The sequence below is a fragment of the Psammomys obesus genome, unplaced genomic scaffold (assembly GCF_907164565.1).
Source record: "Psammomys obesus unplaced genomic scaffold, mPsaObe1.curated_primary_1811, whole genome shotgun sequence".
Lineage (NCBI taxonomy): Eukaryota > Metazoa > Chordata > Mammalia > Rodentia > Muridae > Psammomys > Psammomys obesus.
In genome coordinates this window covers 5,416,697-5,441,119 of record NW_026596091.1, presented here as the reverse complement: position 1 = coordinate 5,441,119, position 24,423 = coordinate 5,416,697, and the positions used below count along the sequence as shown (strand labels likewise).

At 44.3% G+C, this 24,423-nt stretch overlaps 1 protein-coding gene across 2 annotated transcripts in view; it reads right to left on the bottom strand.

Annotated features, from left to right (window-relative positions):
• The window catches only part of Gnptab (N-acetylglucosamine-1-phosphate transferase subunits alpha and beta), a 70,786-nt gene that overhangs the window by 1,690 nt on the left and 44,673 nt on the right, over nt 1-24,423 (bottom strand). For both annotated transcript variants that reach the window (XM_055627803.1, XM_055627804.1), the window contains exons 8-20: nt 17,960-18,121; nt 16,577-16,756; nt 16,188-16,358; nt 14,459-14,582; nt 13,373-13,576; nt 11,890-12,986; nt 10,023-10,222; nt 9,614-9,833; nt 8,518-8,631; nt 6,745-6,830; nt 6,178-6,276; nt 4,588-4,755; nt 487-577 (exon numbers count right to left, since the gene is read on the bottom strand). In XM_055627803.1, coding sequence (XP_055483778.1) covers nt 487-577; nt 4,588-4,755; nt 6,178-6,276; nt 6,745-6,830; nt 8,518-8,631; nt 9,614-9,833; nt 10,023-10,222; nt 11,890-12,986; nt 13,373-13,576; nt 14,459-14,582; nt 16,188-16,358; nt 16,577-16,756; nt 17,960-18,121 — 2,916 coding nt within the window. The remainder of the gene's footprint in view (nt 1-486; nt 578-4,587; nt 4,756-6,177; nt 6,277-6,744; nt 6,831-8,517; nt 8,632-9,613; nt 9,834-10,022; nt 10,223-11,889; nt 12,987-13,372; nt 13,577-14,458; nt 14,583-16,187; nt 16,359-16,576; nt 16,757-17,959; nt 18,122-24,423) is intronic.

Genomic DNA, 24,423 nt, shown 5'->3' with positions numbered 1-24,423 from the left:
GAGGACCTATAACAACAGGTTCTATACAGCCATTGCTGAGGCCATGTATTTTTATGATCTTTGTCCAGTTTTCTTTCTGTTTTTAACTGAAAGGAACCGCCTCTGTTTAATCATTACAACACTAATTCTGAGTTTCTGAGTAAAAAGGAAGACAAGACAAATGAATAAAAGGTCGCCACATTGGCTGAACACTGCATGACTTTACATGCTGGACACACTGACAAGGCTGTAAGCTAATAGGAAAAAACTTAAATGTTCTGTTGGCACTGCTTTGCTTTCCCTTCACTTCTTTTTTATCTCTCTCTGTGTGTGTGTGTGTGTGTGTGTGTGTGTGCTGATGGTGTAGATTTTCAACCCAACTTCTAAGTAGCCTAGGCTATCCTTAAACTTGTGATTCGACCTCCTGAGTACTGGGATTCTACACCCGACAGTGGGTTTGAGTTGGTGTCATTTTCTAAAAGGCCATGGGAAACATGGGAAACTTACCTGTTCAGCAAAAAACGAAAATATAGTAAATATAATCAGTGTTGCTAGTACGCAATGGGTCCAAAACTTCAACTTGTCTCGATACGCCCTCCTATTGAGAAACAAAAGTTATTCACTGAGTTTTTATAAAAACATACTATCCAATCAACCCTAAAATATTAATAAGATATACACCTCTAACACACGTTCAGATCTGTTATTTTATAATAAATATAGTACTGTACAGGGAGTAAAAGTTTCCTCACTTCAAAAGAAAAGTGCTTGTAGATCTTAAGACATCACTTATTTTTATTCATTTATCCACATTCATTTATTCCAGAATAATTCCTGTAGATACAGAGGGACGAGCAAGATAAAGTTTCTGCTTGAAAGTGTTTAGAAACTTGGAGAGTCACTGACATGTCATCAATAAGGTAGCTAGAAACATGTGTTATCAAAATTAAAGTTCTGTAGAAACGGGGACAGCTGCACCAATAGGGTTTTTCCTGAGCCTTGAGAGGCAACATTTCTGGCTAAAAAGGGGGAAGTAACAGTGGCAGAGGGGCACAGTGGCCCAGAGCCCTGCAGAGGTGTCAGAAGAGCTGGCGAGGCTCGGGGAAGGCAGAGCCACAGGAAGGCAGCTGGCAGGACCCGGGGCTACTCTGGAAATGAGGTTTGCCTGTGGAACTCTAACAGGAAAGTGGATGAAATGTGGGGGTACTGGTGTGTCACACAAGCAAAGTACAAATGGAGGCTGTGTGAAGGACAGACAGATGGACAAGTAAGGCACACAGTCCGGTTTTAGCTGAGGGATGGCAAAGAGCAAGGGGCTGTTTTAGGGCGATAAGAAAGAAAAAAAAAAAAGTGAAAGTGATGTTCTGTGGTAGGGACCCCTGGGCTCAGGATTTTTTGGCTTTATTGGTCTCCTTGTGGAGCTCCTGTCCCCTCCATGCCCCTTCCCCCTTCTTCCACATGACCCCCTGCAACCACTTTGGAAATCAACCTGGTGCTTTCTCAGAAAATTGGGAACAGTGCTACCTCAAGATCCAGCTATACCACTCCTGGGCATATACCCGGAAGATGCTCCACCATTCAACAAGGACATTTAATCAACTATGTTCATAGCAGCTTTATTTGTAATAGCCAGAATCTGGAAACAACCTAGATGTCCCTCAGCTGAGGAATGGATACAGAACTTGTGGCACATTTACACAATGGAATATTACTCAGCAATAAAAAACAAGGAAATCATGAAAATTGCAGGCAAATGAATGGAACTAGAAAAAAAAATCATCCTGAGTGAAGTAACCCAGAAGGAGAAAGACACACATGGTATATACTCACTAATAAGCAGATATTAGACATATAACATTGGACAGCCATCTACAGACCTAAAGAAGCTAATCAACAAGGAGGACCCTAGGGAGGATGCTTAAATCTCACTTAGAATGGCAAACAAGGTAGACAACAGAAGTGGTGAAAGAGAGGGAACAGGATGGGAGCCTACTCTAGAGGTCCTCTGAAAGGCTCTATCCAACAGGGGATCTAAGCAGAAGCTGAGACTCACAGCCTAACTTTGGTCCCCAGCTTCTTAGCTTCTGTGTTTACAGGCTTTCTGTCAACATACTGGTGGGCATCATCTTCTTCAGAGACTGAGAAGCTCTTGGATCTTGCTGGCTTTTAGGCCAGCCTCTGAGGCACAGTTCCTTTTCAATAGCCAAGTTGAAAACACCCCAACTGACATCCACAATGTATCCCTAACAGACCGGCACTTCCTCTCTCCAGTTCTCCTTGGTTTGTAACAGCAGGCACCCTCTGCCATGACTCAGGACACCTTGCTCTATGGGAACGCCATGCTTGTCATTCCCACCACTGATGTGAACCACATGGCTCCTCCCCTCTCCAGAGCACCATCAGCTACTTCTCAGAGAAAGTACAAGTTTTGCATTCATCATCTACTTCAGCGAGTTTCTGATGGTAGGTGGGGAGGACATACTCAGCTTCATCCTGACATGGCCAACTGCCTAGGAGGGGCCACAGAAATGCGCTCAAACCACCTTCAAGCCCACCACTTCCTCAACTATGTCCCTGAAGTCAGAACTATGTCCCTGAAGTCAGAAACCGGACCCGGCCAATTAACACTTGGAAACATGCAAAGAACTCTGCCTTCACAGCTCCAGGGAACTGAACACGGCAAAAAGCCGCATACGTGCCATGAATCCATCCTCACTCACAGCCTCTCCTCACAAAAATGAAAATGAACAGGTAGGAGCAGCGGGCACACTGTTTTATCCAAGTGCACCCACCAAGTTCTATCAAGTTGTCTAGACCTGTTAAGACTGCCCCACCTGTTTCTCTTCCTGTTCTCTCTTCACTGCTCTTCCACCTGTCTCCTGCTTTCTTTACTCTCTTGAAGGTCAACAGACAGCACAAAGCCTGGAGCAGATATTTCTCAGCCTGGCTTTAACCCACCAACTTAATGCTTCCACCAAGCTATTCTAAAAGTGCCTTAATATATGACTTTCTTTGTTGTTATTATAAAAAAAAAAAAAAACTTCACCTAACTATTACCACATTGGAATATGGCATTTAGTGGTACGTTAAGTCTATGTTCCCAGGACATGGTCACTCTTACTTGGCTCCAAAATAAATATATCTACTTTGACACGGAAAGTTGTATTTTTTGCAGACAGCCATTAAGCTGATTGTTTCTACCAATTTGTTTTTAAGGCACTTTATTTATGGCTGCCTATTGTTTTATAACTATAGGGGCTTCATGAGAGTTTCCACATAGGAGTTGCATCATTTGGGAAACCTGAATTCACTCCCTGGGCCACAGCCACTCACATTTGGCTCAAGAGTAAACTTGTATTCCCTGTGGGGGAGGGGAGAGTGAGCTAGGTTCTATAAGGACAAAATCAAGTCCAAATGTCACTTTCCCCCCAAAGAATCAGTGGTCCCATCCCAAGTACACAGCAGTATCATCACAAACCTTACTGCCATGCCTAAACAACTCAATCTGGTGCCCGTCACCCTGGGTGGAATGAGGGCACCTGAAGGCTGGATCCCAGCCCCTGACCTAGGGAGCAGTGGAAGCTTTAAACATCTTCATAAAGTCAATGAGGTTGCCTGAGCACCTGGCAGGGAGTAAGACAATGGAGAAAGCACAAAAAGCAGCTGTGGACTATACTAGAGCATGTACACAGGAGTCAGGCTCGACAACCGCTTGCCAGCTGCTTTAGTGTAAGCCAATTACTCCCACTCACGAGGCTGAGGCAAGGGTCACAAGCTGAAGACCAGCCTGAGCTGCAGAGGGAATTCTAGCCTAGCGTGAGCAGCACAACGAAAGCCTGTCTTAAACAATCAAGGGCTCTCGCAGTGTGTCTTGGTCGTAAAGCACTTGCCTGGTCCCGGGTTTGATCCTGTCACTGAAAACAACTCCCCTAACGTGAGTTAGACACACAAGGTCACATGGCACATGCCCTCACATGAGCGATATCCAGAACAGGCAAATTTATAGTAAGAAAGCAAATAAATGGTCACCAGGGGCTGAGGTGATGGGAAAACGGCTGCTCAAAGGCTGCTGGGAATCTTCTGGAGTGACAGGAGCGTCTTCACAGGAGAGCAACGCTGCACACACAGCGCCACGGAGGTGTATTCAGTTTTTACTTGTCTTCATCCTTCCCAAGTACAGCACACAATTTCTACACAATGCTTACAAGTGTCAATCTTTCAGACAATGTCTATAAAGTGTCACTGGTTCTGAGAGCTTGCTGACGCCTGGTCGCCCATACTGATTTCATGTCCTATCTTTTTGTACTACACAACAACATCTTCCATGTCGGGGCTGCTGTTCACTTAGATACCGATCAACAAATCACAGAATAAATGAGTAAAGCTGAAAAAACACAGCTATGTGGTTTTTTTTAATCAAATCTCTTGAAATACCAGTAAACGACTTTTAAATGCTTAATAAAACAAAAATTGTTAATTATATTTTCCCAAGTAAATTACACAGCAGATAACACATTAAAGAACTGTCAGGAATCTAAAATCCAGATACAAATGTATATGTAGACACACACACACATGCATGCACATATGTACAAAACAAGAATTTACCATTCCTGCAGCTCATGCATGTGAAGAAAACGGTTCCGATACTCTCTTGGCAGCTCAAACTGGGAAGGTATGGGAAACATGGATTCGTAGAAGTCCCTGAGAACAGCCTTCACTGTCTGGGCATCTTTATGATTGTGGTCAATGTTGTCGTTCAGACAAACAAACTTCCTGAAACAACAGAGAGCCACTGCTCATATCACATGCATGGGTCTGAGCTAAGAAGATAAGAAATCTTGATTCCAAAAAAATAGTTCAGTGCACCAGCTCCCCAACTTGGTACACTCGCTGATACCATTCCCTGGAGGAGGGCTGTTTGCACAACTTCCTTGCAAATTCCTTGCCTATAAAACAAGAGGACTGGGGCAGGTAATTCTGAAAGATCCATGTAACTATGGGAATGACTAGATGACTTCCGTTTAGTGCAGCCGGATGTGTGTGTTCAGCACATGTATTTGCCTGGCTACACAGGTAGGAATAGAGTAAGCACCTAAGCCAAGGCCTCTGAGCATACAGACACGCTCCTGGGTGACTGACATGCAGATGCTGGCCTACACTGTAGCCTCTTGGAGTTCTGAATTAACGTGTTTCCAACAAAGCTGTGAGAGGCTTGAGTTCAGCAACGCAGGTTAGGACGAGGCCTCTTTCCTTGTTTCAAGTTTTCTTTCAGGCAAAAGTCACTAAACCATGGTCCCATTAAGATTATGATAAGTTATGACAATACTTTTGAAAACAATTTTAAAAAATCAAACAAGTTTAACAAAACTTTCAGATCCGACTACCAATTTTTGGAAAAAAAAAGAGAGGATGTAGTAAGAATTTAAGAACTTACAGAAAGGGCCATGGTGGCATATGCCTTTAATCCTAGTACTGGGGAGGCAGAGGCAGGCAGCTCATTTGAGTTCAAGGCCAGCCTGGTCTACAGAGCGAGTTCTAGGACAGCCAGGGATAGCTACATAAAGAACCCTGTCTCAACCCTCCCCCCAAAAAACATCTTACAGAAAGACCAAGAGAGAAGGAAAAGAGCTGAGCATGGTGGCTGGTGCCTCCATCTCAGGACTCAAGAGGCTGAGGCAGGTCTCAGCTCCAGACCAGCCTGGGCTAGTGAGAACCTGTCGCAAAATAAGATGAAACAAAATGAAAAAAGCTAAGAAGCCCCATGCTATCCTATCAACGAGCTGCCCCAGCAGTTAGTGACCCCTAGGGGTCACTAGGAGGGCATCAGGTACTCAATCTAGCCAAGGCAACTGCTCAGAAGGAAGCTTTTCAGGAATACCTAGTGGCAGCTATATACAAGTGACCGCCCCACCCCCTCTACCCGGTCTTCCCTGGGCCTCACTGAACAGCTGGTGCCAATGCTTAGCAGTCTGGGTGAGGCCCTCTGTAGGGAACATACAGCTTAACTCATAACTCCTGCCTCTTTGTTCAAACCCAGCCGAAATTCCTTTTACCATGGAGCGTCTCCATCTACTCCTCACTGAAAGAAGCCACTCCCTTCTCTCTAGTCCTGCTTGTTACCTTCTAACTCATATTTATTTTCAGAATTTAGAAAAAAAATATAATCAATCAGAAAAAAAATTAAAAAATTAGTACCTGGGGTTTTTCCTTATGTCATCCAGCTGGCCAACCACATGAGAAACGTTGGTACGAATCATTTTGAAAGCGATTTCTTCTTCTCCCATGATTTCAAACCTAATTGTCGAACATTGTTAAAGAGTTTAATAAATAAGTGTAAATTTACTTATTAAATAAATGGAAATGAAAAGCAAAATTTCAATAGAAGAGCTAGAGAGATGGCTTGGAGGTTAAGAGCACTGGCTGCTCTTCCAGAAGTCCTGAGTTCAATACCCAGCAACCACATGGTGGCTCACAACTATCTATAGTGAGATCTGGTGCCCCCTTCTGATGAGCAGGTATACATGCAGGCAGAACAATTGCACATAATAAATAAATCTTATTTTTTTTTTTCAATAGAAAAAGCATTCTTGAAAACTTCAGTGGACTCAACATGAACAGAAATGAATGTGTCTTCTAAGATTACTGGGGGAACTCTCACGTAACCGTTACAGGAATACAGTGTTAATAGAACGCTGTAGAGGCGGAAATACCTGGACCTGTACAACTCCTCTTAAGCGGAACAAAGACGCTTCATCTGCTTACCTGTATTTGTTCTTGTCTTTATATGCTTTGTGGATTTTGTCAGTTACTGGTTTACAGTTGGTAACAAGACTTTTAGTGACTGGTGGCTGTGAGAAAACACAAGTGGGTCAGACAGTCCATCAAGGGCGAACAAGGAGCAAGTGAGGTTAAGGGGGCAGCAAGAGTTCACTGGACTAAGGACATATTGAAGGGGAACCAGCTGGGGAGCCCAGAACCCTTTCCCCTTAGCTTCCATCTTAGCCACACTCTCGTGGTACACATAAAGATTCGTGAAGAGACAAGTGATGAGGCTGGCAATCCAGGGTGCACTCTCTCCATCCTGAGGAGCGAGGGAGTGTGGACAGACACATAAGCGAGAGCTTATTTATCCACCTTTGGCCTAATTAACTAATTATTCTTTTGTCCTCTTAGACAACATCTCCCGATGAGTTCCTGGTTGAGACTTGTGATTCTCCTGCTTCTGCCTCTCACGTGGATCACAGGCTACAGACCACATACCACCAGGCATGGCTTAAGACAGGTCACAACAAGCACAAACAGCAGGTCATTGGCCTGTACTATATTAGCTTTGAGAGAATTGTTGTAATTAAATCTGGGGAGATTTTTAAAAGATGTTATTGTTTAAAACTCTTCTGAGAATGTTCTTTACCCTGTTATAATTTAAAATGACTTTATTCCCACAAAAGGCAGAAAATGCCTGTGATCACACACACACATACACACACACACACACACCCTGTGCACTGATTAGCCGTTCCTGTGAAACAGCTGTGTGTCTCTCGGAAGTGGCGTTACAGACGGCTGTGACCACCATGTAGGCACTAAGAACTGAGCCCAGAAGGTGCTTTTAACCACTGAGCCACCTCTCAACCCTAGTAATTTTTTTAAAAATATAACTTTTCCAGGCGGTGGTTGCTCACGCCTTTAATCCCAGCACACAGGCGGCAGAGGCAGGTAGGTCTCTGAGTTGGAGCCAGCCTGGTCTACAGAGTGAGTTCCAAGACAGCCAGGGTTACACAGAGAAACCCTGTCTCAAAACAACAAAACCCAAAATAAAAAATAAAAAAGGATCTTAATTCTGATTTATGAAAGCAAAAGTTATTCAATACAACAAAAAGATGTACAAAATATAGAGATACAAGTAAGACAACAGTACTAAAGACTATGATTCAATATATGTTTTGAGGTATGTGTGTTCTGTGTACTCATGTAGGGGGTAGATTGTATTTTGGGATTTTTGATAATTCAACTCACAGTGTATACTTCCCATTTCCTTCCTCATTCAATTGCTTTTCTAAGATTCCCCATATATCATATGTACTACTTAAAAAACCATGTTAAATACTGTACTATGCATGCCCTTTCACCAATTCTGAGGCGCACGTTTTCACAACTCTGAAATGGGTACATCTCATACAGTTAAAACTCTTCTGATCACTTTGGACAAGTGATGTTGCAAACTGTGTGTGGAAGTATTGCCATCCCCCGTAAAACCCAGGAAGGGCTGGCAGCACCCATTTGACTTATTTCTTTGGAGTGTTCTCTTTCTAAAAGACAGCTCGGGGGTTCCTTGTTATCACTCTTGGTCACTAGGATGCCTGTTTATGGAATCTAAGTGAGCAATCTGAATACCAGCTAGTATGATCAGAGTGCGGAGGCATTCTGAGACAAGCTGCAAGTAACTACATATCTGTGCTGCTGCCTTGCCTCTAGCTTCAACGTGCTCCACAGAAAGGCTGAAGATAGCCTCATTGGCATTAACAAGACACTTACCAGATTGGGATCATAGTACGCTTCCTGAGTTGGTGGAATATTATTTAGTTGAGTGATATTAGCAGGGAGCATTTTTGAGCAATTTATTAACATGTGTTCCAAACCTGTCAGATCCTAACAAAGAAAAATGGAAATCTGTTATATACAGCATAGATAATATATAAATCTGTTATATACAGTATAGATACAATATAATCTGTTAAATACAGCATAGATAAAATATATCTTTTATATACAACATAGATAAAATGTTATGTATACAGCATAAACTATAAATTGTTATACATAGCATAGATAAAACTGGTTTAAAAATAAAAAGTATGTGCATACAAGTAACATTATACAGACTTATGTATTTATATATGTCTATACATATACATACATGTCTCTAACAATTAATGGGGATGGAAGGCCAAATATTTGGAAAAGAGCATGGAGGGAGGTGCATGAGAGGATGTGGAGGGTGAAAAGGGAAGGGGTGATGATATAATATGTTATAATCTCAAACAATAAAGGGAAAAATCTTTTATTATGATTCACATACTTTTTTATTATCAGTACGTGAAAATCTAAAAATGGCGATTTTACAGGCTCAATAGCAATAGATTTCTAAGTAAAGTATAAAACAGAAACATTTCAAAAGAGTAAAATAAGACAATACAACAAATATTTCATCCTCATCTGAAACAGAACGTGAGGGCCACGAGACACCCATCTCTACAGGGTGGTCCAGGGTCATAAGAAAGAACTCTGTGCAACTCGATTCATTTTCACATTCCCATGCATGAGATCTGCATTCCAAAGGGGCATGGAGGACTCAGCTGAGCTCCCTAGTCAGTCGTACCTCCAGGCCCTCAATGAACTCGCCACAGGATCACATGGTGCATTCCCTCAGATAACAAACAACCCCAATGCAAGGCCACACACACACACAATCCATAAAACACAAATCTGAAACATTATTTAATTTTGGCACTAGTAAATGGATAAGGTACTAGCCAACACATGAAGCATTCAGACTTATCTTTACTTGAAATGCAGTAGAAGAAGAGGTAATATGCAAATTAGATTTTTCTCAGGCTAAGAGAGACATTACCTGCAAGCTTAAGGGCAGGTCGTGAACTCTGGTCGCCAGTGTCCGGATTTCTCTATCAGACAAGACACCCGATTGATCCGTATCTACTTCATCAAAGACTTGCGAAACATTCAGGGGCTGGACTGCACTCATGAGGTAATAAAAATATGAGAAGGCAAACTGCATGTCCTCGGAGTGACGCACCTTGTGAAAAGACGTCTTGTCAAATTCTTCAGGGAACCTGCCCAAATATAACACAGAGAGCTCTGGATAGCCCAGGTTACATGCAGTATCGGGCGTTTATGAAAACACAAGTCTGTCTTCAAGTCCTATTTACATGGCATCTTTGACACATCAAATATGGAGGCCGTAAGCTCATATGCAAACGTCAGGTACATGGGCAGGCAACAGGGGCACAGCGGAGACTTACATATCCTGCAGTTCTTGCATGACGATTCTGTCAATCATGTGTGGCATGTGTGCAGGGACTTTCCTGGATGTGAATCCAAACTTGCTATTCAGGATTTTATTGACGTAGCGGAGGGAGTCCGCAAACGTGTCTTTTAGCTGCCTCCCTGTATGTTTGCTATCAGTGAAGTATGCCAATTGTGTCTTCAGTGACTCTTCCTCCTGAAAGGAGAATTCCGTGTAACTCAATATTGTGTTTAGTCCAGAGATAAAGGCGCCACCACGCACTGTTTTAGAAAGTGGTACCACTGCTCACTAACAGTCCTCAACGGTGAGTGAAGTCTGTGCTGTCAGGTCAGCACTGGCTTGAGAATAACAGTGACGTCACAGGCCAGGTGTGCATCAAAACGTGACTTTAAAGCCAATGCTGTGTAACACTTAGACAATTTACATACAAATGTTATAGTGCCTTAAATGTAAAGCTACAAAGGAGCATGTATTTGAATTTTGAATACGACTAAAAGAAACTGAGCTCGCTGTATGAAAGAGACAAAACCAGTTGGGCAGAACTAAAGGAGCAAAGAAAACTGGCAAAGAAGTTGAAATACTTTAATAGAAGAAACTGTGAAGACATGATGGTGACCAGTGCTGGTTAGTCTATGAATGGCCAGCGTTCCTGGTCATGGTAGGAGTGCAAAGTGGTGCCATGTTTTAGGACACCATGTTTTCAAAACCTTCCACTTCTCCCAGTGGAATTAAAAGCTTAAGCATAAGGTATGGAAAAACACACTGAGAGCCGATAGTTGTAAAATACTGCAGATGTCCAGCTGTTGGAAAGAACAAAGGTGCTGCCAGGAACCAGTCCTCACAGGTACTGAACCCGAGGCAGCGAGGGCACACGTGGATGGCACAGAATCACCACCGCAGGGCAGAAACTGAGCAGGCGGCACACTTAATACACCCAGAGAAAAGCCTGGGAGGGCTGCCGTTCATCGACCTCAAGGACCCAGATTCAAGACCTTCCCTTTTCACAGCAGATTTTGTACTGCTTGAAAATTTCACTAGTCTACAGTCAATCACATTTCTATACTTTTAGGAAAGTGTAAAAAGAAGCACAGGCAAGAAGCTGCACCTTCCCAGGGATTAGTAAATGCCCAGGGTGCAAGGCAAGATGATGCTTCCCAAAAGTGCTGAGGACAAGACACGGCCCCACTTCAGATGCTTCTTCACCGTCCAGCCTTGACCGCACAGCTTCTCTTGGTCCATCAGCTCTGCCCCATCTAGGGTTGGCTCGTAGGGATTGGTCCCTGGAAGCCTGCCCTAATGCCTTGGGCAACGCTGAGCCTGTTTCCCCAGGGACTCCTTGCCTATGTCCCCTCATGGCCACAACTGTCACCTCTAAATCTGTCCTTAGTGAGCTCTCAGTCTTCCTGAGCAGTGGCTCTGTATTCCCAGTGTTGTTCACTGTGGCAGCAGCCAGAGGAAAAACAGCACCTTGGCACAGTGAATGCCACGCATGACACGGGGGACAAGAGGCCCGGCTGTGAGGTTTGGCTTACACCGCTGGCTGCGTTGATGCTGGAAATGCTAGCGAGCTTATCTAAACCTCAGCTTTTCACACCAGTAACACTGGAACAGTACCAGAGCTACAGGCTGAGAGGCTGAGAGGCGGGATGCTGACCCTGTTCTCCCACTTGCCCAGCCCCCATCCCTAGCTAAAATTCTTATTCACGTTTTATATGGCATTTTTATGGGAAAAATGAAATGAAATCACTCAGGAAAGGCATTTAGTTCAGTTGTGCTCACAGGAAAACGCTAGATTATATTATCGCTTATAAGGTTACTTATGTTCCTGGGCATGACAAAGCATAAGGCTGGCTCTAACTTACATCAAGAAGGTCTTGGAAATACTTTTTCTTCTCCCAAGGCAGAAAGCCTGGGTAACTGTGTACAGCATGCTGCTGCAACCGTCTTCCAGGCACTATTTCATTCACAGCTACCGGGCTGTCCACATTGCCCTCGGCTCTGTCTCTTTCCTCTTCTTTCCCTGGGAGCTCTTCTTTTGCTCTGTGGCTTTCCGGGGGAATAATCAGCGGCGAGAGGTTTTCTTTGGATACACCCAGGCCTGGTGCACCATGGGCCTGAGATTTCAACTTAAACCGTGCATCTGTCTCCGAGACCAGGGTTAGATTCAAATTATGGTCACGGTCATTCACCTTCACTGTACCCACTGGGGACTTCTGTGTCTCTGATCTGTGTCCAGCAACAAAATCACGTGGGCTTTCCTGAGAGGGCTTTTCCTGGGAGACCTCCAAGTTATCCTTTGTTTCATCGGTCCTTCCAGCTTGGGGGTTTACTTTAGCATCTAGTGACATCCCCAGGGAAGACCTTAGCAGGGCCGCCTTGGATAGGTTGTATCCTTTCAGAGTGATGTCTCCTTGCTGCAGCTGCAAATCCAAGCCCCTCAGTCTCACCTGGGCCTCTCTTGGAAGGAGTGAAATATTTACCACGGGGATTTCCACCTCCTCTTGGAATCTACCTGTTGCATTTACATCATGTCTCCTGACCTTGGGGAAGCGTTTCCCTTTGGGAACATCTTCAAAAGGGATTTCAGCCTGAGGAAGAGGTGTCACAGGGCTAACCAAATTTTCATAGGCCTTCTGGGTTGTAGAATTCAGTTTCGGCACCTCCCTTGTGTCCACCTCTACGGTTATCTGGATTTTGAACTCTTCGTCATTTGAGTTTTGCAGGGTGAGGTTAAAATGTATGGTGGTTGCATTCATGCCACTGTGCATAATGAGGTGTATGGTTTTCCACTTGTTCGCAATGGATGCGTGCCGGATTATTGGATTGTCACTGTAGGTGCCTTCAACTCCTCTTCGTGCTATTTTTGCAAAGCTGAAATAAGACAGGTATTCACCTTTGGGGATAACATAGTGAGTCTGGTTTGGGAGGAGAGTTACTTTATACAATTCATGAAAATGATCTAGAGGAAAAAAACACAAACATGGTTTCTTTTTAATTAGGCATTTTTACTCCCGTTCCTTAATTCTCTGGGTTCAAGTTCTTATTTTCTAAGGGTGACTTTAAATTTATTTTAAAACGCCCACAAATTTTAATAATCCCTTTGGAGATATATACACATGTATGTATGCTCATTTGAGGTGACCACAGCAATTTTCATGGAACGTTAATAACCCTGACTTTCACTATAGAGATGTGGCATGATTTTTGTCAATAGATTTCAATGACTAATTTCCAACTTTTCTGCCCATCTGAGAAGAACTACTCTAAATAATGACAACCGCCCACTGCTCCTCTATTTGTGGGTTTAGCCCTTTGTTTCTAATGCTTTCATTGCAATCAACATACCTTGTCCACAGTCACCAGCATCAAACCCACAGGACAAGACGTTGCAGGCTTGGTCACAGAACTTATCAGCAAGCCAGGAATTTGCACATCCTTGGTTACAGTAAGAGACACTGTTTATTCCTCCACCAAACTGCCAAGGCTGTCCAACTCCGATATTCCCGGTACCCCCACCTCCCGCAGCGTAGCGACTGCCGCCGCTGTTACCTGTAGAGAGAGGAGGAAGGAGGAGCCTTTGCTGGGCTTACCATTGTGAATGATGACAGCTCATCATTACGTTCACAAGACTGACCCAGGAACTGCAGCCACAAAGGCTCACTAGCAAAGGACTCTGAGTCTTGAGGAAAACCCCCAAAGGGAGTATCAGCTGGTAGAGTGCAGTGTGACTAAGAGCAAAGTGGAGAAGGGGAGGTATTGTTCTGGGGACCGTGACTGTCAGAATTCAAAACCATGTTCCAACCTGTTCCCTCCATCAAGTGCTAACCTTTACTACGTCTACTGCTCACATCTGTGTTCTCTCCTTGCAGCTGCTTATATTTTACAAAAGAGCACCTGACAGAGAAGACTGAGGCACAGCTTTTACCTCCTCAATATTCAACATACTAACAAGCCCATTTCTTCATCTGGAACACCAGGATGATATTATGTGTAAGCACTCTATTTCTTGAAGCCCAAAAACTTCAAGTGGGTAATAAATAATGCTCTAGAATTTAGTGCTTTACAAACTGAAAGGTACTAAATAAACATATTTTAAAAAGTGCCACCATCAAGTCCAAAGGTGAATGGTGGTGTGTCGGGGTGGAGTGGGATGTGGGGGTGGGGCAGAGGGAGGGCAGAGGGGACTATTGAGTAGATAAGAGCTATTTCTTCTGCAGCTCAATGGGCTCCAGTAGAACTGGTGAGAATGATACTTGGGTTGCCAAGATTGAGGGTAACCTAGGTGCTTTAAGTAATAACGAAAGATACTCCCACGTGCAGAGCCTATACTAGAGAAATGCAGTCAAGAGTGCATGAATCATCTGCGCCACGTGGCCACACCAACCAGGAATCTCTGGGAAAATGAACAAGTCACATTTAGCTTGTCCTCACCAGAGCAATCACCACCATCCCAATCGCAGGCTGAATTATTACAGGCCTTGTCACAATAGCCATCTTTAATCCAGGAGCCAGGACAGCCTTCTGCACAATTCGGCACAGGCCATGTCAAATAAACCTGTGATAAAGTCAAAGAGAAAAACATAATAATTTCTGACCCTTTTTACTCTTGAATTAAAATTTCTTTAGGGAAAAAAAAAAAAAAGCTTTCAGGATGGGCACGGTGATGCACGCCTGTAATCCCAGAGCTCAGGGAGGCAGGGTTCCAGGACAGCCAAGGCTACACAGAGAAACCCTGTCTCGTAAAACAAATTTAACTTCCAAAGTTCCCCAAGACTGGCTGCTGGCACTTGGCACTGCTGAGGGTTGGCCCATGCCGCTGGAGTTAAGCCTGCCAGGCCAACTGCTGCATGGTTATCCTTTCCCAGTTGCTTCAAGACGAGGACTCAGCTTGTGGATTAGTCTCAACAACGGGCCATTATAATTGACAGTCCTCTAGCTAGCCTGGGCCTGGCAACCACGGCTCTGGTAGGCCCTGCCCTTCTCCCCATTCTCTCTGCTAAAAGCTGTTAGATTATTCCTAGAGCTAACCCCCAAGGTCCAGCAATCAAAAGCACCCTCTGGTTCACCTAATCAACATGCCCAATCACAATATACCATCTGCATCTTGCATCTTAGCCCATTCTAACACAGACCTCCCCCTTTTTCTCTGCTGTTTTTTTCTGCCTGAGTCAGAAAACAGCCACTGTACCTTTTTGTCCCTGTTTAATAAAGGATCTCTCCGTAAAAACTGGTGTTTGGGTGTGGTTTGTGCATCATCCAAAAGTAAACCCCCGATGTGCAGGGGTCTACTTCAATAATCTCCTTCAGAATAAAGTAAGACTGTGCCAGACTTACATGTGAGTGTAAGAACACGCCAAAGTAGGAAGGAAGTCTGGCACAGCCACTCTTTAGCTGTGATACTTGCTGGTTGCCCCTGAGTGCATTTATGCATAATCGCCTCAAGGCTGAGGGGAGGAACACCATGCTAGGAGCCATTATCTCCATGGTAAAGCTGTGTTTAGGCACATAATTAGCACAACGTCCCAAGTTCCCAAAATGACTTATGTGGTACATGACTGCTTTATAAATTAAATCCACTGAAGATAAACATACCCTCTCCTTTTTGTAAACTCACCCTTCTTTTGCACATGACATACTCAGAATTTATATTTTTAATCTAAACTGACACTAGAGCTTGCCGATGGCTAGAGTCTGGCTCTGTGGTAGAGTATTGTCCTGGTGGGTACAGTTCCTGGGGCTGATCCCTGGCACAGAAAACGAAGCCAGCTCCCTTCCGACAGGAGGTCTCCCTATCCCACGTGATTTAAGCCTGCAGTGGCCCACTCCGAAAACTCAACACTGCCAGAGCTGGGCAGGCCACCTCATGTGAAACTTCACCCACTCCCCACTTAAGCACTAAGTCAAGCTAATTTTCTAGTTGCATTTTTGCTGCAAAGTGGTTTTACTATACTAGAAAATATAAAGAGCCCCGGGAAGGGGGGGGTTCTGTTTATCTGAGACTGCAGCAAAGCAATTTCCCACTGTCGTTTTCTTACTGCCTAACTGCTGACTTAGAAGTCATAAATGCATATTTATTAACGCTTGAATATAAAAATGGACACACAGATTTCCTCATCTGTAGGGATTTCCTAGCTAGGTACCCAACCATCTTAGCACTTACCTTTTGGCCTTTGGAATGACTGTAAAAATCATCTGGCCAAACATCCTTACCGAACATGACATCATCATTTAGGTAAATGAACTTCTGTGAAAGCCCTTCGATTCGATGGATGTGGCTTTCAATAGCAGGTGAGCTGAAGGTTGGCAGGTGGCTCACATTTCGGAAAATGTCCTTTCAACAGAAAACACATGCGGAGGGGAAGTGTCATCTGTTTTGATTTGGTTGGGCATTTAGAAAGAGGGAAGGGATGAAAGAGACTGTAAAAACTGAAAAAAGATAGGTGTGGAGTGGGGAAGGGGAGGGCCATGAAGTTACGAGATCACTCACTGTACCACACTGAAAGCGCACACCGGAAAGCACAGCCTTGTGATATTCTCGGAGTCACGCACCTGGTGGGTCACTATTGTCACTCGAGGGTTGTCAAGGTTCAGCCAGGATGGAATCTGCCCGTTGGTGACAATGAAAATATTCCGCACCCATGGTGCATGTCTTTCGATAGATCGCAATGAATACCTCAGCTCTTCGTTATCTTCAAAACGGCTGGCAGACACATCTTCATCCTGCTTGGACTGGGAGATGGGAGAGACACTTGACACACAAAGTCATGAGGTATCTACCCTCGATGCGCAGCTCTGTGGCAACTCTCTACCTGCTCTGCTCTAAGGGGAGCAAGTTTTATGTCAACTTCACAAAAGCTGAGGGGAGGGAACGTCAGCTGTCTCCGTGAGATCAGGCTGCAGGTGATGATGGAAATTGTCTTCTTTTCTTTCTTAATTTTTTCTTGTTTGTTCGTTTATTGTGAGTCAGGGTTTTTCTGTGTAGCCCTGGCTATCCTGGAACTCAAATTGCAGACCAGACTGACCTCTAATTCAGAGAAGAGGTCTGCCTGCCTCTGCCTCTTAAGTGCTGGGATTAAGGCCTCCACTCCGCCACTACTATCTATGAGAATTTTCGTAATTAATGAATCATTGGGGAAGACCCAACCCATTGTGGGTGGCTCCATCCTGGGCTGGTGGTCCTGGGTGATAAGCAAGCAAGCTGAGCAAGCCAGTAAGCAGCACCCCTCCATGGCCTCTGCATCAGCTCCTGCCTCCAGGTTCACGCCCTATTTGAGTCCCTGTCCTGACTTATTTTGATGATGAACAGAGACATGGAAGGGTAAGGCAAACAAACCCTTTCTTTCCTAAGTTGCTTTGGTCATGGTGTTTCCTCACAGCAGAAGAAAATCTAACTAGGAAAGGGATTCTGGTTGACCTTTAAAATGCAAGAAATATACACATGCTTTGTGTAACCATCTCTTTAATATACTGTACATAAAGGGTCTTAGATCCAATTGGTCTTGCTGGCCTAGAACTTAATATGTGGACCAGGCTGGCCTCAAACACACAAAAATGTGTCTGTTTCTGCCTCTGAAGTGCTAGGACTAAAAGCAGATGCTATCTAGCCTGGCCAAAATTTTATTTTATTTTTATTTACATCTATATGTGAGTGTATTCTTATGTGGGTGCCCTTGGAGACCAGAGAAGATGAGATTCCTTGGAGGTGGCATCATAGGAGGTTATAAGCCATACAGTGTGGGCACTAGGGCCAAACTTGGGTCTTCTGGAAGAGAGCGGCAAGTGCTCTTAACAGCTGAGTCATCTCTCTCCTAGCCTTGTTCTTTTCAGTAAGTATCAGACATTCAAATTCTTCAACCTATTGCTCCCAGCTATTCTGGCAAAGGCAAGCACTCTGAATTCCTGACCTGAGCGGCGGAAGTCTGCACTGCTTACCTGGCTGATGGTGCTCAGGTCCCACAGCAGGTAGGCAAGGCTGATGGTCAGTTCCTTCCCATTGATGGTCATGTTCTTCTTGGTTTGCTTGTTCAGCTCTTGGAAACTCTGGGGGTTATTCAGTTTCAGAAGAGCGACACTGGCCTCCGAATACAACTGCAGCTGACAGGCAACAGGAGACACACATGGGCACACAGACCTCAAGGGATAAACACATTTACCTGGAGCTTTTTTTGAGACAATTTCAAGGTCTAGGCTGACCTTGACTAATGGCAATCCTCCTGTCTCAGCCTTCCTAAGTGCTGAGATTAGAGGTGTGAGTCATCATGCCCAACTTTTTAATCTCAAAATGTAAAGACAGTATCACAGGTCCAGAATACTATCCAGGTGAATGTGACCAAGAGTGGAGGAACACCATGAGGAAGGTACCCATGGCACCCTTTGACAGCTTAGCCACTCACTCCTCAATGCCCACAAGAGACTCTAGAGCTCCTTCCTGAGAGGTGGGACTCTTATGAAATCCCCCTGACTCTTCAGAGCTGGCTTAAATGTTTACTATTGCTCATTAAAAAAAAATGTGCTGGGTGTAGTGGTGCATGCCTTTAATCCCAGCGCTCAGGAGGCAAAGAGAGGCAGAGCTTTGTGAGTTTGAGGCCAGCTTGTTCTACATAGTGAGTTCCATGACAGCCACAGCTATGTGGCTAGACCTGAGGGTTAAGAGTTTCTGGCTTTGTTCTAGAATATTACCAACATGACCACTCACACGGGGAAACCGGCAGTGTAGCCTGCTGGGTAAGGTGACTCTCTACTGTAAATGAGTGTCTCAGCAGCTTCCGGCCTCACCCCTGCGGTACCTTGGGCCTGGCTGGCTGTAATGCTCCCAGGAGAATGCCTTTCTGGGCAAAGCTTTGGAGCAATCATAAATCTAAGAGGAAACAGTGTGAATGGCAGCAAGCCTCACACTCGGCTTCTCCGCCATTCCAGCCTCCACATCACCTTTATCTGTATTAGATTTAGACTCTGAATCAAGATTTCCCAGGAAGACGTTTTTCAACCAGAAACTAGGAAACTATCCCATTGGAGACAGAAAATTCTCCTGCCACACTGGCTCCTCCAGAGAAGCTGCTGTTTTCTTAATCTAGAAGACAGAAACAAACCCAGACGATCAGATGGTTGCTGGGCTCTGTTTTCTATTGGACTGTCCTAACTCATTTTCTAAGCAGTTCCCTGAGTTTCTAGTGGCCCCAAGCCAGAAGAGAGTGGTAGAATTTCATGTCTGTCTTTCCCCCTTTTCGTCATCAACTCTTTTTTTGTTTTGTTTTTCTTTTGTTTTGTTTTAGACAGGGCTTCTCTGTTCAGCCCTGGCTGTCCAGGAACTTGCTCTATAGCCCAAGCTGGTCTTGAACTCTCGAACTCAGAGATCCACCTGCCTCTGCCTCCCAAATGCTGGGATTAAAAATGTGCACCACCATCACCTAGGCCATCCACTCTTAATCCCCAACAGTGTGCAGACTGTCTTCTCACTGTGTTCCTTTGCCTTGACTGTCCTGGCACACATCAAGAACTCAAGCATCAGCTCTCCTTCTGTGTGTTGGGGAACAGTCTATCTAGGTGACTTCCCACCTCTCCCGGCAAGACTCTGTGCCCCTTTCTTCCCATTTGCTGGTTCCCACAATACCTCTATAGGTCCCCTAGCCTGAGAAAAACTGTTATTCTGGAATAAGTAAACTAATTTAATATTATAATTTAATTTTAAACTCAATATATAAAAATTGTTTTTACCTTGGAGGTTACCTTTTTATTTGTTCTCATTCATTCACTCACTCACTCACATTATATTCCAACTGTAGTCCCCTCCCTCCTCCTGGACTCACCCTCCTTTCCTCATTCCCTGAACTCCCTCTGCTCCCCTTCAGAAAAGGGGAGTGCTCCCCCCAATCCCGGCACATCAAGCTGTATGTCAGGACTGAGCACAGCCTCTACCTCAGTGGCCTGGCAAAGCAGCCCCCCAGGGGAGAGTGATTGGAATTATCCTGAAGCCTCACAGAAATGCCACAAGCTAGACCTCCAGGCCCCTATCCCCCTTACGTTCTATTTTAAGACAGGATCTTACTGAGGTGGCTGGATAGGCCCTTGAATTTGCAATCCTCCTAGCCCAGCCTTCTGAAGCAGATTACAAGACTGTGCTGCACTTTAACTTGGTAATTATAGCGTTTTCCCTACAATTTCTCCCACTGACTGAGCACATAATGGGGACCAGGCACTGCCTTGGGCAACTACTGTACCAAGGTTAAAGTGTAAATTCCTGTCTCCACTGCTGTGAGCCTGATTTTGTCATCCATGCAGGCTTGTGCTGCATGGCCCAGCTGGCCTGTGGAAGGCAGGGACAGGTGATGCCTAGGCAGGTGCCTGTACTACAAGTGGAAGGCTGGACTAGAGATACGAACGACAGAGGCAGGTGCCTGGCAGGCTGCCTGGCGTCTTCCCCGTTGCCTGCTAAGTGGAGCCCTGTAAGTTAGAACCTGGCCTTTCTGAATCCAAATGAAGTGGCATTCTTTTCTCAGCTCTGTTCACTGCAAGAAGCAGTTCAGGGATCATCAGCCAGAGCTGGAGTAAGAAAATCATCTAGTGTGGTTGAGAGTAAAGCAGAGCCAGGCTTTCTCCAGGCCGTGTGTGAAATTTCGCTGTACAGCTCCTACAGAGCCCAAGCCACCACAAAGAAGCACAGCTAACTAACCCTGAGAGGCTAGAAATTTCCATCTTAGACAAACAAAACAAAATGCAAGCTCTACACATTGGTAACTTACATGCCTGTTTCCAATTCAAAAATCTACAGAGGTCAATGTGGATCAGAACTAGCCTACCGAATGCCACATAAAAGTACAGAACTGCCAAAAACAAAACAAAACACCTTTTTAAAAAACTGTTAACCAGTAAATATAAAGGTTTGTTGCTGCTGCATTACTGATGAAAGAAGCAAACTGGGCCTAGGATGTAGTTCAAGTAAAGAGCCTCATGTATGAGGCTCTAGCTCTGGCTTCCAATCTAGCACCATCAATTTAAAAAGAAAAAATGCTTCAGAGATTATTAAGACAACTTGAGAATTTTAATAAAAGATCCAAAGATTCACAGCATTATTTTAAAATGACATCCAATTTTATTTCATAATTTGCATTAAGAACTGTAACAAGAAAATAATTCTCCTCCTCTTCCTCCTCCCCCCCCCCCCCTTCTTTTTTCCAAGACACAGTCCGTCCTGTACTGGATTTGTAGACCAGGCTGGCCTTGAACTTACAGAGATCCACCTGCCTCCCTGAGTTCTGGCATTACAGGCAGGTGCCACTGGTCCCAGCAGAAAATTATTCTTAAGTAGCAACCTTAAGAAATACACTTCAAAATAATTCTAAAGACTTGATTTTATTTCTGCATTTTGTGGGAGGAGCTTGTATGCCACACTGCAGGTGTGGGAGTCAGGGGACAGCTTGCAGGGGTTGGTTGCTAGGACTGAATTCAGTCTTAAGGTCTGCAGCAGGCACCTTTACCCACTAAGCCATCTTGCCAGCCCATACTAACATAGGACTGGCTTCTAACTAATCAAAAATAAGAAGGTTGTCTCGCCATAACCACACAATAGCTGAAAGAGAGATAAAAAGTAAGGAACTTTAGAAGAACATTTCAAAAGCATGAGATTTTCTGCCTGTATTAAGGAGCAGGGGTAACGAGCATGCAGTATCCTCTGCCGTCCACTAGGTGGCAACCCAACCCTGCAACTCTTCTATTGTAGCTTCTTTTGCTGGGAAAGGATCTGTGATGTATCTTGATGCTGGGTTAATTTTTTGTAGCATATGTCTTCTTGATTTCCAGTCAGGGTTGAGGAGCTGTGGTTTCTGATAAAGGACGGAGTTCTTAAGCGGAACTCCTGATGATTCTGCCACTGCAGAGTGGGGGGACTGCAGGCCTCTGTGTGTGTCACCATCTGGTTTGGGTAGTGCTAGGGAGCCAACCCGGGCCTCTGGTACACTACGCTGGTATTCAACCTACTGAGCTGCATCCTCAGCTTTCAAACATTTTCTGAAATACCCCTAGACACGTTTCTACCCTTTGCACAATTTAGAAAATAGAATTCTTAGCACTTATGGAAAAAACCTGAAAAACACAGAAGACAATGAAAATATTAAGAGCAAAGGCGGTGCACACCTTTAATCCCAGCACTCAGCAGAGGCAGGTAGACCTCTGGGAGCTTGAGATCAGCTCGGTCTATAGAGCGAGTTCCAGGACAGTCACAGCTACACAGATAAACCCTGTCTCAAAAAACAAAACAAAAGAAAAAGAAAAACACTGAAGGTGATAGCTCTGCAGTACCAATTACGGCCAGGATTATTTATGACCATCTCAAAAGTATAAAATTTGTTTTCATCTCTGATGAAAAGGTTTTATTACATGTATATCAAAGAATTATTTAAAAATGAATTTCCTGGGCACCTGCCACCAAGCATGCATGGCATCACAAGTTTGATTCCCAGGACCCACACGACGGACAGAACTGCTTCCTGAAAGTTGTCCACAAATGCACAATATAAATGTAATGACAAAAAATTTCCTTATAATTTATTATCAGTTAACATATAGCTATTTTCTATATTGATATATCTAGTGTATGTAAAAATATCTCAAGCCAAGGCATTGTGAATGGGAAAGTTGAAGAGAAGCTGATCCAGAGAACAGAGGCCCCCGGTACTACTAAACACCCCGTGAGCACAGGACAGGATGGTACCTCCCACTGGGGTAAGCCTGTCAGTCAGAGGCAAGCGAGCCATTCTAGGGGGACGGCACATCCCAAAGGAAGGCAGAGCTTTCCTGTAAGACCTGTACATCTGTACATGCCCAGCAGCTTTTTGAAGGGCTCAGACACTCACAAGGTTTAACCTGGCTTTAAATTTGGGTGGATTTGATTTTTTACATTATTAAGAAGCCTACAGGAAGCTACTTTTGTCATGGCATTGACAACTAATTCACTGTTGAGAAAGAGGGACATGGAACGCTTCAGTGACAACTCCCCCCCCCCCAAAAAAAAAAGCCCACCTCCAAGTAACAGCCTACATGGGAAGCCATTGAAGAGAAAGCTTAAAAACTGTGATAAGGAGGCTAAAGTGTAGCTCTCCACAGCTGAGGGCTTCTGGTGGGGGTGCAGGCAGAGAAGGACTCAGCTTTCTCTAAGGGGCTGGCCGCTGGGAGCATGACCATGCTCCAGTGAGCACATGAGCAACACAAATTGGACTTGTTTGTTTGTTTGTTTGTTTGTTTTTTCTCTTCTGGGGTGGAAGAAGTCACAAGGATGGGAGGGGACATCCTTGTGACTGGGAGGACTGTGCCCTTGGGGTGCATTATGTGAAATTCCCAAATAATCAATAAAATATTATGTTACAAGAAACAAAAAGAAGTCTTTAGGATAAAAGCACTTCTGCTCCTGCTAACCTAAAAAGAAGCTAGAAGCTTTTAGGTGATTTGATAAGTCAAGGTTGCCAGGTTTTAAAATGTCTTGATGGTTGTCCCAAAGCCAATGTTAGTTCCATATTGTGGATTCATCTACAAAAAGGAAGGCTATGCATTAAAAGCCAAGTAAGAGGTTTTCATGGAGGGTCTTCACTGAAGGTGTGCTGGCAATACTACTACATGGCCGACTATCCTTTTTCCAAAATGCTTGGCACCAGAAGAGTCTTAGTGTTAAGAGGTTTTTGTTTTGTTTTGTTTCTTTTCTTTTCTTTTCTTTTTTTTTTTTTTAGACAGGGTCTTTGGTTGGCCTGGAACTTGCCTAACCTTGAACTCAAGCTCTATCTGCCCCTGCCTCCTGGGTGCTGGGGTTAAAGGCGTGCTCCACCATGCCACTGTGCCTATTTTGTTTCCAGACCAGCATGATAGCATACACTTCTAATCCCAGCACCTGGGAGGGAGGAGGATCTTGAAAATGAAGCTTACTATGGAATACACAGTGATCTCTAGGCTAGCTACAGCTACATAGTGAGGTCCTGTCTCACAAAAAGAAAAGTCCACATACTCACATGTACATGTGAAGAAATATTTGGGGGATGAAACTCAAGCCTAAGCATAAAATTCATGTTTCATACACATCTTATACACATAGCCAGAAGGCAATTTAACACATTTTAGATAATTCTGTACACAAAACAGTTTCGTATGAGGATATATTCCTAGTTTTACGCTTGTGTTGGTGCTCACAAAGTTCTGGATTTCAGGAACATCTTAGACTCTGGATTTTCACATTAGAGATGTTTAATGGCGACATAATTTTGGTGATCTTAGGCAGGTCCTGAATGGAGCTTCGAGGACGTAGAATGCTGGTGAGTCACTAGGCTGTCACCACCCTTCCCAGCTCACAGCAAGCTTAACCAGCCTTCAGGACTTCAGCAAGGTTACACACTCTGTAAAACGTGCCAGTGTCACTG